The sequence below is a fragment of the Lepus europaeus genome, chromosome 23, assembly GCF_033115175.1.
Source record: "Lepus europaeus isolate LE1 chromosome 23, mLepTim1.pri, whole genome shotgun sequence".
Classification (NCBI taxonomy): Eukaryota; Metazoa; Chordata; class Mammalia; order Lagomorpha; family Leporidae; genus Lepus; species Lepus europaeus.
Window position 1 is genome coordinate 8,771,363 of NC_084849.1, and position 13,608 is coordinate 8,784,970.

Here is a 13,608-nt window from a genome sequence, read left to right on the forward strand (position 1 = left end):
ACTACATACGCTTCTATTTTTTAAATTTATTTATTTTATTTGAAAGGCAGAATTACAGAGAGGCTGAGATAGAGAGAGATCTTCCATCTGCTGGTTCACTCCCCAGATGGCTGCAACAGCTGGAGCTGCACCCATCTGAAGCCAGGAGCCAGGCAGGTGCTTCTTCCGGGTCTCCCACATGGGTGCAGGGTCCAAGGACTTGGGCCATTTTCCACTGCTTTCCCAGGCCATAGCAGAGAGCTGGATCAGAAGTGGAGCAGCCAGGACTCGAACTAGCACCCATATGGGATGCCAGCACTGCAGATGGCAACTTTACCCTCTATGCCACAGTGCCCCGCCCTATACTCTTAAAGTTTAAAAAAGCATGCTACACAGCAATATATTTTGCTGGGCTTTTTGTAAAATATATAAATTGTACATATCAAAGTACTTCAAAATATTTGTGAGAAAATGAAATTAAAAGATATTTATTTTTAAAATGTATTTATTTTGAAAGTTACAGAGAGATTGTCCGTCTGCTGGTTCATTCCTGATAGCCACAACAGCTGAGCCAGGCGGAAGCCAGGAGCCTCCTCTGGGTCTCCCCCTTGAGTGGCAGGGCCCCAAGCACTTGGGCCATTCTCCACTGCTTTTCCCAGGCCATACCAGGGAGCTGGATCAGAAGCAGAGCAGCCAGGACTCGAACCGGTGCCCATATGGGCATGCAGGCAGCAGCTTTACCCACTACACCACAGTGCCAGCCCCCAGAGATGTTTATTTCTAAAAGATGTTTATTTTGGTGTGAAGAAATTTAGAAATCTGTGTATAATTGTTTTTGATAATATTCATTTTCCATAAAATTTTGAAGACGCCTTGTATGCGTGGATTTGAAAAACATTTGCTCCAAAATAAACTTATCTTTCAATTCCACTTTCATGAGGAGCCCCCATGGCTGCTGCTATGTCTGTATATGTACACAGGAAGTCTGGAAGAGATCCACCCATGCATGACTGCACGATGGGATACTAGGTATTTTTGTGGGTTTTTGGTTTAAAAATGGATTATTCTTATAGCTTGCAGCAAATGTAAATAAAACAAGGGAACAATACTTTTTATCTTTTCTGACGCCTTGTGGTTCTCACTTAAAAAAAAAAAAAAATCCCCACTGCCGATGAGGTGGCCCGCAAGGGGGCTCTGGTACCTAACTGCTCGCAGTAGAGCTCAGGATGTGAAGCCAGGCCTCGGTCAGCAGAGGGCGCCCTCGCCTGCGTCCTGTGAGGCCCCCACTGTCGTTCCCCAGTTCCCTGCAGTAGCCCTGGGCCAGATGCTGGCTCGGAACTACAAACTACAAGAACTGCTCCTGCCTGGCGCCGGGGCCTGCCCGGAGGCGGCTGGCTCGCTGGAATACAGGGTTCTTAGAAGCAATTTGTTCAGCCACCATGCCATGAATGTTGTCTGAGTCTAGATCTCCGTGGAGACTGCCTGTGGCCAGAGAGCTGGCGAACTGGCAGACGCCCCACGCTCCTGCTTCCGCCCTCCTGCCCGTGCCTGTCCTGCGTGCTTCCTCCACCCCTGCAGACGCAGCCCCCGCCTCGCACGGCCACCTCAGCCCTGCGTGATGTTAGCCCCGTGGCTTCGTGTCAACAGGTGAAGTCCCGCGTGGCCTTCGGGAAGCCCCTGGTGGAGCAGGGCACGATCCTGGCAGACATCGCGCAGTCCCGCGTGGAGATCGAGCAGGCGCGGCTGCTGGTGCTGAAAGCCGCGCACCTCATGGACGTGATGGGAAACAAGGTGGGGAGGCGGGGGTGGGGTCAAGGTGAGGCCCCGAGGTCAAGGTGAGGGAGCCGGGTCTTCCTTCCTCATTCCGAAGTGGAGAAAGTCTGGCTTCCCGACATTCAAAGTCTGTGTCCGCGCTACTTGGAGCTATTTGGGCAGCTTTTTTTTTTTTTTTCCTAAAAGTCCAACCTTTTTCTCTTTTTAAAGTTATTTTCACGTGCTGTATATGTCTATATTTTTAATGTGTGTTTATTCGTGAAAGGCCCACAACAGCCAGAGCTGGGCCAGGTCTAGGCCAGCCTGGAGCCCCAACAGGGTCTCCCACATGGGTGCCAGGGCCCAAGCACTTGAGTCACCATCTGCTGCCTGCCAGGCGCATTGGCAAGAAGCTGGATCGGAAGTGGAGCAGCCGGTGCCTGAGCCGGCGCTCCAGTCTGGGACGTGGCATCTCAGGTGGCAGCCTGGCCCTCTGCCCGCACCCACCCTGAGCTTTTCAAAGCAGGAAGGACATCCGAGAAGAGGGTGACCTCTGTTTCCCTGGACTGGTTCAGGACTTGGGCCTGACAGGGCCGTGCACTCCCAGGGCCACTGGTGCAGGTGTCCAGCAAATGGAAAAGAGGCCTCTACCAGCCGTAATCCAAACGTAGCTTTAATCATCACCAGCCGCTCATCTGCAGGTCTGATGGCCTTCACTGACCTCTGCCTTGTCCAGCCTTCTGGGGGCAGCCCCACCCCCTGGCTGGGAGACTATCACGGGGGCGGGCCCAGGCTCTGTGCTGGGTATGCCAGCAGCTCTCGGACCCCTCACTCGAATGTTGTGACCGCAGCAGATCCTGGCAGCTCAGTTTCCTGCGGCCCTGGCCAGCCTTGGCCCCCACTGGGCTGGGGCCCTGAACGAAGCACAGCTGCTTCCGTGCCTGCCCCTCTGTGCTGGTGGGAGGGTTCCAGGCGCCCTTTCCCGTCTCGAGCCGCCCTCGTGGTTACCAGCACCGCACCCTCCATCCTCAGGCACTGGGCCGGCAGCCGGCAGGCACCACTGCAAGGCCCCAGTGCTGAGCCTTGGTCTTTGCTGCTCCCTGTGAACCCGCTGTTCCAAGCAGCCTGCCCTCGGGTCTCTACCACACTTCTCTTCCTGCTCCTTGTAGGCTGCTGCTTTAGATATCGCCATGATTAAACTGGTGGCGCCGTCCATGGCCTCCCGAGTGATCGATCGCGCTATCCAGGTGAGCCCGGGCTGGACAGGCCTCCCAGCCTCCGGCTGTGCCTGACAGCCGCTGCTTATCCCCCACTGCCTGCGCACGCGATCTTCGCTTCCCCCTTGGGAGCAACCCTGTGGGAGCCCCAGAGAAGTGGGGGGACTTGTCCAGGTCACCCAGCTGGCGAGCAGCTGACCTCACACTGACGCCCCGGGGCCGCCTCCTCTCAAATCCCAATGCCTGGCCCTAACCCGGAGCTTTCCTGGAGCGGAAGCCGCCCTGCAGAGCTGCAGTGGTCACGGGCGGGGACATCCCTGGGAGAGCACCCGCCATTCGCAGCAGCCGTGGGTGCGGGGCCCTCACGGGAGGACTCAGGGGCTCCCCTCCCGCCCTGTGTCTTCCAGGCCTTCGGGGCGGCAGGCCTCAGCAACGACTACCCACTGGCGCAGTTCTTCGCCTGGGCCCGGGCACTGCGCTTCGCTGACGGCCCTGACGAGGTGCACCGGAGAACGGTGGCCCGGATGGAGCTGAAGCGCCACGCCTAGCCCTGCCGGGCTGCGGGAGCCAGGTGGCCTCGCCCCGTCAGCCTCGCCCGGCTCCAGCGATGTGCCTGGGAAGGCCTGGCCTGCATGAGGCTGGCACCGCGCCCGGCAGCTCTGCCTGGGACAGAAGATGTTTCTGTGCCAAGTCCTCCGGTTGTGTTTTGGGCAGGGAGGAAAGGGACGGGCCGAGAGCTGGTCTCCCGTCTGTGCCCCCTTATCTGGCCCTGGGAACCGGGACACGGATCAGGAACCCTGCTGGGGCGGTGAGTGGGGCTCGCTCCAGCAGCCACCGGCCCCTGCTCTGTGGGGCCTCCAGCCTGGATCCCGGGGCCCAGAGTGCTTCTGGGAAAGCAGAATGAAACCAAAACCCTGAAGCCACTGCAGCTGATTCTCTTCGAGTGTCCACAACCTGGAACGCTGATTAAAGTGTTGGGGGGGGGGGGTCACAGAACAGTAAGGAGACACATCTGAGACTCTGAGCTTCTGTCAGCTGTGAGCAGTGGAGAATAAAGACCCCCCCCCCCATCAGCGCCTCCTCACGCTTCTGTTCCCGCTGGACCTCGCCTGCGCCCCAGACGCATCAGGGGTGTGGCTGCTGGGACCAGCGGGTCCCGAGTCACCGCCTCCCCACTACCTCTCTCTGGATTCTGCGCTCCTATTAGCTTCCCCCAAAGAACCGTGGCACCGGCCCCCCCAACTCCCACGTCCCCGTGTGCTTCGCGGGCACAGAATCCGCGGGGAGGAACGGCAGTGCTCACTCGCTTGGGTCTGAGCCCCTGAGGGACGGGTGCCCCGAGAGCCGAGGTGGCCGGCAGGCATAAGCCCTGGGCCGCTGACCTGACCCCTGTGGCCGTGCGGCCAGAGCCGGCCGCCCCTCAGCCCAGGAGCCTGCTGCCCTGCCATCCCCAGTGCCACCATGTGCTGCAGCCAGGACCCCGCGCTCTGCTTTGTACGAATTTCCACTTCCCGGCTGCTCGAGCCCCAGTCCCCACCTCTCCCCGCTGTCCTTCTCCCTTGAAGAGCCCCAGTCGTCCCTGCAGAGGCTGGGAGGGGGCGGCTTGTGCACAGGCTCCTCAGATGCACTTGTCTCAAGCAGTGTGGAGAGCCCATCTGTCACCCAGGGATGGGAGGGGGGGGCTACACAGCCCCCACACTAACTGCCCTGACAGTGCCAGCCAGCCTGGCAAAGAACCCTTGCACACTGGCAGGATTCTCGAAGCCCGAGTTCTCATGGCAGCCCCAGGCCTCAGGGCCGAAGAGGGACTTTCTAAAAGGAAGTGGTCATGGCCTGGCCTGTCACATGGCACTGAGAATTCTTCCTGGCCTTGGCGGCTGACCTTGCTCGTCCAGTGGCGCAGCTGTAGGATGACCACTCCTCTCGGATGCCCGGCTTCAGGGGCTGGGGCCCTCAGGCTGCCTCCAACAGCCGGGGTCAGTGTCTGGTTCAGCTAGGCAGTTTCGCTCATCGCTATCTTCCGAGTCCAGGCTCTGAGCCAGGCCTGGGGGTGTGCGTGTGAATACAATGGGTAAAGCTGCTGCCTTGGTGGGGTTTGTGGCTCAGTGGGGGGAGGTGGTGAGTGCCCTGGAAGACGGTGGTGGGTGCTTGGCACACTCCTGGGTGTCTCGGAGCGACATTTTCTAGAAGATGCGTTGGAGCCAGGAGCTGCATGGCAAGAAGAAAAGGCAAGTTTCCAGAGGTGGAGCAGCGAGGGCCCAGGCCCTGAGGATGGGCAGGTGGGGGGCGTGGAGGGGCAGGACAGAGGAGAGGAGGTGGGCCAGGTGTCAGTTTCATGGCGATTCCCCGTGTGACAAGGTAGTGATGTGATGAATGATGGGTTTCTAAAAGATTCTTCCTGGGGCAGGCGTTTGGCACAGAGGTTGAGTTGCTGTAGGGGATGCCCACGTCCCACATCAAGAGTGCCTGGTTCGAGTCCCAGCTCCCCTGCTTCCAATCCAGCTTCCTGCTGTTGCACACCCTGGGAGGCAGCAGCTGATGGCTCAAGTACTTGGGTCCCTGCTGCCAATAGGAGACCTCGATTGAGTGCTGGGCTCCTGGCTTTAGCCTGGTCCAGTCTGGCTATTGTGGGCATTTGAAGGGTGAAACAGCAGATGGAAGATTCTCTGCCTTTCAAATAAAAAAAATGAAGAAATTCAAAAATCCTTCCATCACCCAAGGTCACTTGGATGAAGAAGGCGCCGAGGAGGAGCTGAGCCTGTTCGCAGCTCCGAGCTCCAAGAGGCCCACCCGCAAAATCTACCCAAAGGCACATGCGAAAGAGCCAGAGAGTCAGAGGAAACCTACACCCAACCTCCTTAATCTCTCGGTCGCCTCCAGCCTGTGAGCAGATGTTTGGCTGTGGGCGCAGGCCTGGGTGTGAGCGAGCTGGTTTGGCAACGAGCGTGCCTGCCAGTTTTATTTAAGGAATTCCACCCCTGCAAGACGGGACCCGCCTTGGGAAAGGGAGCCAAACGTGATCGTCACACGTGTGCTTGTTCTCCCTTCCCTATTTTGTCCCAGAGTGGCAGAATGCACGTCCCTCTGCTCCCGTGCTGGCCTCTGCAGGCCTGGCCCTCCGGGGACTGTCCAAGCGCCCCCGGTCCTGTGGTACCCGCCATCCCTGGAGGGGTCTCCGTCCTTCCGGTTCTCCCTCTGGCCTCCTGCAGCCCCGTGTGGGCCTCGCGTCCACAGGCTGCTTGCAAACACGGTCAGATAATCCCAGGAGCAGCCTGCACAGGCCGAGTTCCGGGCACCTTGCCTGAAGCCTGCAGCTGGGAGGGAAGTCTGCAGAACAAGCTGCAGTGGCCTTCGCCACACGTCCCCAGCCTTGGAGTGGCTCTCTGGGGACAGCCCTGTGTGTCCAGCTGGGTCCTAACAGCCCCCCAGGGATGCCTTGGGGCTCGCCTCTTTGCAATCACCAAGGCCAGGGCCACTGGGCTGGTGAGCACCCCCAAGGCCCAGCTGCAACGGTGTTCACACCGCTCTCCGTGCTGCCACACGGTCTCAGACTTCTCCCTCCATCGGTGTCCCCCGAATGCCATGAGGCGCGAGCCTCAGAGCAGATGGGGTCCAGCCCCAAGTGGCAATCTCTTAGACCAGGATATGGGACCGAGTTTCTTTTAATCAAGTTGACTGCGTAGAGAAATGGCCCGGGGATGGACGACACAGTACACGAGCTGTGGAAGATGGACCTGCCGCGGTGAGGACACGCTGTCATCAGTCAGGTGCCACTGCCGAAGGGAACAGGCCAGCACCAGCTGAACTCAGCGTTGATCCGTGCAGGGACGACTGGGCCTCTTCAAGGGAGAAAGACAGCAGGGAGAGGTGGGGACTGGGGCTCGAGCAGTGGGGAAGTGGAAATTTATACAAAGCAGAAGCACGGGGAGACCTGTCCATGTACCAACACGAGGCTCCTGACTCCCCCCCGGCAGAGCTGGGAGACAGGTCTGTCTTAGGGGACACCTGGGGCCCACAGTGACCTCTCTGGGCAGCTTGGGGCTTTCTCAGGCACTTTAAGGGCCTAGGGGGTCCCAGCGATGGGACCTTGAACTGCTAGAAACACTGTGTGCCATGTTAGTCTTTCCCCAGGATGGAGGGCAGGGGAATCATTTGTGCCGAGAATCTGCAGTTTGTATAGGCCAAGGTCAAGGCCAAGGCCTATTTAAGAAGACAGAGGAGCCTGGCTAGAGTTTGATGAAAGCTGATTCTGGATTCAAAAGACCCACATTACAATGGATTTGAAGGGCCGGTGCTGTGGACCAGCAGGTCGAGCCACTGCCTTCAGTGCCGGAATCCCGTATGACACAGGTTCGAGTCCTTGCTGCTCCACTTCTGTTCCAGCTCCCTGCTGTGGCCTGGGAAAGCAGCAGAAGATGGCCCAAGTCCTTGGGCCCCTGCACCCGCGTGGGAGACCCAGAGGAAGCTCCTGGATCCTGACTTTGAATCGGCACAGCTCCACCCGTTGCAGCCAATTGGGGAGTGAACCAGTGGATGGAAGACCTCTCTCTCTCTTTTTCTTTTTCTCTCCCTCTCTCCCCCTCTCTATCTGCCTCTCCTCTCTAACGCTTTCAAATAAATAAATAAATAAATCTTAAAAAAAAAAAAAAAACACGGCAGAAGACGAACACGGCCCTCCCACTCCTCGTGATGCAGCTCAGCCTCACCCTGTCCAGACACCAGGACATCTTCCCAGAGACCCCGCCCCAAACCCCGCCTCCTTGGAGTCATTCCGTGAGGCCCCACTCTGAGCACCGCCCCTCCTGGGGTGGGGAGGGCCACTCGCCCTGCCCTCGGGAGCCCTCTGAGCCTGCGCTATCCCATTGTCTCTCCTGCAGTCCTGCTCACACGCGGAAGACAAGAAGCTGGACTGAGTCCGGCCAGGGGCCTCCATGCCCACAGGCCGCCATGTCTCTCCCAGACTTCCGAGTGGTTTCTTTGGAATGCATGGAGTGGGGTAGGCCCCCTGAGCAGCACTGTGCTGAGGAGGGCGGCAGGTGCACGGGTGGGCGGCACCACGCCCACTCATCGGAAGGATGCCTTCCTGTTGAAAAGCTGCTTTGAGTTCCCCACCCAACATCACTGTTTAGGGTGAAAAACAAACACCACACCTGCACTGGAGAGAGTGACTGTCCAGCACGGGGAGTAAGCGAAATCGCTCGGAGCAGACCCTGGAGAGCAGGCGGAACTCGAGTTTTTCAATCTGGAATCACATAGTCAGGCACTGATGAGGAAATGCCTTGGAGGCCTCCAGTGCTAAGGATTTGTGCATCTTCTCGGGGACTGAAGCAGCTCGGATGCTTCTCCCACAGCCCTCAGCCCCGTGAGTGCCCGTGCTTTGGCCAGCTCTGTTCCTGCCATGCGTGGACACAAGCGGCAATGAAATACAGAGGAAGGGAGGTTTGAGGGGTGGGTGTGTGGCTCGCATCTAACACCCTGCTTGGGATGGCCACATCCTGAGCTGCAGTCCTGGTCCAGTCCCGGCTCCACTGCTAACGCTAGTGCACACCCTGGGAGGGTGTGGACCTCAAGCACTTGGGTGTCTCCCACCCCCATGGGAGACCTGGATTGAGCTCTTGGCTTCTGGCTTCAGCCTGGCCCAGCCCTGAATGCTGTGGCCATTTGGGGAGTGAACCAGTAGCTGAAAGATCTTTCACTTAGTCCCTCTTTTTCAAGTAAAAAATGAAAATAAATTTTTTAAATTTATTTTTATTTATTTATTTATTTTTTTTATTTTTGACAGGCAGAGTGGACAGTGAGAGAGAGACAGAGAGAAAGGTCTTCCTTTTGCCGTTGGTTCACCCTCCAATGGCCGCCGCGGTACCGCGCTGCGGCCGGCGCACCGCGCTTATCCGATGGCAGGAGCCAGGTGCCTATCCTGGTCTCCCCTGGGGTGCAGAGCCCAAACACTTGGGCCATCCTCCACTGCACTCCCTGGCCACAGCAGAGAGCTGGCCTGGAAGAGGGGCAACCGGGACAGGATCGGTGCCCCGACCGGGACTAGAACCCGGTGTGCTGGCGCCGCAAGGCGGAGGATTAGCCTGTTGAGCCACGGCGCCGGCCGAAAATAAATTTTTATAAGTCAGTTTTTTGTTTATTAGGTTTTGAGTCCTGCCTCTGCTTCTTTTTGTTTTTAAATAAATGTTAAAAGATTTTAAAGTACATCTTTAAAAAAAAAAAAAGTTGGTTTGGGGATGGTACTGTTGTGTAGCAGGGAAAGCCACCACTTGGAGTGCCAGCATCCCATGTGAGCGCTGGTTTGAGTCCTGGCTGCTCCACTTCCAATCCAGCTCTCTGCTGTGCCCTGGGAAAGCAGAAGATGGCCCAGGTCCTTGGGCCCCTGCACCCACATGGGAGACCCATAAGAAGCTCCTGCCTGGCTCCTGGCTTTGGATTGGCACAGCTCTGACCATTGCAGCCATCTGGGGAATGAACCAGCCAATGGAAGATCTCTCTCTCTCTCTTTATCTCTGTAACCCTGCCTTTCAAATAAATGAATGAATCTTTAAAAAAGTTCTTCTTCTTTTTTTTTTAATCACACCAAAGACTTATTCAAGACTAAGAAAACAAAGAATGTGTAAGAGTAAAGACAGCCCATACAGGCTGTCAGGGGGAGATTTAGGTTGAGAGTTAAATTTTCTTTTTTCTTTTTTGACAGAGTGGGTAGTGAGAGAGAGAGAGACAGAGAGAAAGGTCTTCCTTTTTGCCGTTGGTTCACCCTCCAATGGCCGCTGCGGCCGGTGCTGTGCTGATCCAAAGCCAGGAGCCAGGCGCTTCTCCCGGTCTCCCATACAGGTGCAGGGCCCAAGGACTTGGGCCATCCTCCACTGCCTTCCCAGGCCATAGCAGAGAGCTGGCCAGGAAGAGGGGCAGCCGGGACAGAACCAGGCGCCCCGACCGGGACTAGAACCTGGTGTGCCGGCGCCGCAAGGCGGAGGATTAGCCTGTTAAGCCACGGCGCCAGCCAAATTTTATTTTTTTAAGATCTACTTTTATTTCTTTGAAAGGCGGAGCTACTAACCGAGGGAGAGACACACAGAGAGAGTTTCCACCTGCAGCTTCACTCCCCAAAGGGTCGTAACGGCCAGGTCTGAGCCAGACTGAAGCCAGGAGCCAGGAGCTTCTTCTGGGTCTTCCACGCAGGTGCAAGAACCCAAACACTTGGGTCATCTTCTACTGCTTTCCCAGGAACATTAGCAGGAAGCTGGATCAGAAGTGGAGCTGCTGGGACAAGAACCGGTGCCCGTATGGGATGCTGGCACGGCAGGCGGCAGCTTTACCCACTATGCCACCCACTATGCCACAGCGCCAGCCCCAAGAGTTAAATTTTAATGAATACTCTAGGGGACTGAGCCAGAGCTGTAACTGCTGGGGTTTCAGCACATCCCACTGACCTTGAACTAGAGTGTGAAGGCAGCTGAGAGAGGTGAAGGGGTCTAGGGGATGGCCCTGGGGGATGGGGGAGGCAGGGGGGAGGCAGCTGCTGGCGAGGGGGGTGCTGAGCACTCACGACTGACAAACTGGAACACGCGACCTGGGAACCACACGCGCACCACGCTCGCGGGCGGGACTGAGCGGGGGCGGGGGGCTGCACGTTCCTCCTTCCCCTCCCCACTCACTGCTTCTGCACCTGCCTCAATGGCAACCTCCATGCCCTCCCACACCCGCCCCAGTCATCTGCCGGTCCTGCTTCTAGCCAGGCGCGGGTTGCCTCTCACTGCAGCTCTCAGCCCGGGCCCTCGCCGTCCCGAGGGAGCCCTCCAGAACACAGGCCCAACCTCATCCCTAATCTTGGCTAAGAAAAAAGAAATGAGGAGAGACTGCGACTTAGGAGAACGCTTCAGGGATGCAAGCGTTCACCTGACTAGCATGTGAACTGGTCCATGAGAGGCTGTGACTCAGAAATCCTGAGCTGCTTCAGGCAATTCGTGGGCAAAAGATAACTGATGGTTGCTAACCCAAGGATTCGCACCAGAGATGACGAACTATGGAATGCCCGGGTACACAGAAAGCTCCTATAAACCAGTGTTAAAGAAGCCAACAACCAACCGAACAGAACCATGGGACATGGACAGCAGCAGAGAGACACGCAGCCCACGGGCACAGGTGCACCCACCCATTCGTGAGAAACCAAGACGGATGTGATGGTGTCGTGCTGCCTTCTGCCAGCTGATCACAGACCCCCTGGAATGGGCGTTAGAAACACAGACGCAATGGGGTTAGGGTGTAAGAAGTCAAGGCTCCACGGCGGTAGTGAGATGGTCCTTGGCTTACCGTGATTCAGCCAACGATCTTTCAACCGTGCAAAAAGGCCATTTGCATTCCGTGGAAAACACTCTTGGGCTTTAGAACTTCGATTCTTCCTGGCTCATGCAGGCCAGGCACAAGGCCCTTGCTCGCTGTGTGGACAGTGGCAGCAGGTGCAGCTCCTTCCTGGCCCGTGATCACAAGTGCACACAGCTGACAACACTACAGCCCCCGCGCTACAGAGCTAGGGTGGCGGGAGGGCAGCTGTTTGCATGCTAACTGCATCTTCAACACACCGGCACTTTCAGCGGGCAGTGGGCTTGTCGCGGTGTGACCCCTTGCTCAGCGCCAGCAGAACATCTGCTGACTCAGCGGTTCTGTTGTTTTCTATGAATTTCTCAAGGAAGTCAGACACACATGGTGGCGCTGTGTGTAATGACAAGACTGGAAACCACCTACGCATTATCCACAAGAAATTCAGTCAGTACAAATGGGAACAGCCACGTAGCAGTTTAAGAGAACAGAGACCCCCACCCAGACGCGGGCTGTGACCAAATGAGAGTGAAGAAGCCAGAGTGCCTTTGGGAAGGAGGCTCCCTGGAGACAGACGGGGGAGACTCACTTTTCAGACGATCTCTGGTCCCAGTCCCAAGCCTTCCCCTGTCTTCCCAGCACACAGCCGCCATCCATTTCCCAGACTCCTCGCTGCAGCAGTGGCCACGTGATTGGCATTTAGCCTCAGGATCCACGCAGGTGCCGCCCTTGACGAGTTTTTCTTCTCTGCTGGGCCTGGGCTGGTGCTGAGCCTCCGAGTGGCTTTGGCAATCAATCGGGCGCTAAAATCAGAGTCACACAGAGAAGGGGGCCTGGGTCCCCGGGCTCGGGGCCGCAGCAGGTGTGAGCAGGGACTCTCGGGATGTTTCTCACAGACGCCCTCCTGCAGTACTCGTGTGGCATCACACACACTCCGCAAAGCAAAGGCGACAAAAGCACACAGGCACCCTCCTGGTCTCCCCAGCGCCGAGGTCAGCTCTGCCTGATATTTCACACCGGGGCCTTGGACATCTTAGGGCTCCAGCCTCAACTTGTGGCCTGGCTGTGGCCCTGGCCCTGTTTCTCGGCGGGAGTGGCTCCTCCTTCCCGGGGCCCCTCCCCTCCTCCTGGAGGATAAACTGACGTTTATCAGGTTGAAATGCACACAGCTGGCAGCATCCACGCCCTTGCCTGGCCAATGCTCTCTCCCTCTCTCCTGCAGCTGCCCGGCCCGCTCCCCAGTGTCTAGCCGAGTTATAGAGAGGCGGGGGGGGGGGGGATCTTTCATCCTCTGGTTCACTCCCCAGATGGCCACAATGGCCAGAGCTGCACTGCTCTGAAGCCAGGAACCCCGAGCCCCCTCCGGGCCTCCCACGTGGATACAGGCACCCAAGCACTTGGGCCATCCTCCACTGCTTTCCCAGGCCATAGCAGAGAGCTGATCGGACGTGGAGCAGCCGGGACTCACGCCCACATGGGAGGCTGGCATTGCGGGCACACAGTAGCGCCAGCCCTGGGAAAGAGCCTTTGCAAACTTTGTGTCCCGCCCTGGTTCCCGCATAGCCAGCCCTCTGGGGGGAGACAGCCACAGTGTGCCCGGAGAGGCCAGCCATCCTGTCCTAAACTCTGGCCTGCGTTCTCTGCACTTCTCGGGGGCAGGCCAGGGTGGCCTCTCTCAGGCCTCTGAGACACTGGCTCCCTCTGGTCTCTCAGGACTCACCGCTCACTTCTCCACCCCCGGGGGCTTAAGAACAGTACGCTGGGCCTGCCTGTGGCATTGTGGGCAAAGTCACCGCCTGCGATGCCAGCTTCCCATTGGGCACCCATTGCCAACCTGGCTGCTCCAGTTCCTACCCAGGTCCCTGCTAATGCACCTGGGAACGCAGCAGAAGACGGCCCAAGTGATTGAGTCCCTGCACCCACGTGGGAGACCTGCAAGAAGCTGCTGGCTTTGCATCAGCCCAGCTCCGGCCCTTCTGGCCACTTGGAGAGTGAACCAGTGGCAGGAAGACCTCCCCCACCCCCGGAACTCTTTCAAATAAATAAATAAATTCTAAAAAAAAAAAAAAGGAGTACCCTGTGCCCGAACCACCTGGTCACCCCTTTCCACCCCGTCATGGGTGCCGAGGCGGAGTCTCTCTAGCCCAGCGCTAGGCGGGAGCCCGGCGCGCCCCAGGGGCCTCAGCAGCCGGGAGGCCGGCGCCTCCCGCCCCCCGCGCTGCACCGGCCGCCGGCGCGCATGGCCGAGGGGGGACGGGCACGCCCCGGCGCTCCGCCCCGCGCCTGCCCATTGGCGGCCGCGGGGGGCGGGGAGGTGCGGGCGCAGTGACCCCCGCGGCCC

General features: G+C 58.1%; 1 protein-coding gene across 8 annotated transcripts in view; it reads left to right on the top strand.

The window, feature by feature from the left end:
* Nucleotides 1–4,015, top strand: part of ACAD10 (acyl-CoA dehydrogenase family member 10) — a 47,018-nt gene extending 43,003 nt beyond the window's left edge. For all 8 annotated transcript variants that reach the window (XM_062182086.1, XM_062182082.1, XM_062182087.1 and 5 more), the window contains 3 exons: nt 1,627–1,770; nt 2,901–2,978; nt 3,356–4,015. In XM_062182086.1, the coding sequence (XP_062038070.1) occupies nt 1,627–1,770; nt 2,901–2,978; nt 3,356–3,496 (363 nt within the window). In that variant the 3' untranslated portion in view covers nt 3,497–4,015. The remainder of the gene's footprint in view (nt 1–1,626; nt 1,771–2,900; nt 2,979–3,355) is intronic.
* The last annotated feature ends 9,593 nt before the right edge of the window (nt 4,016–13,608 follow it).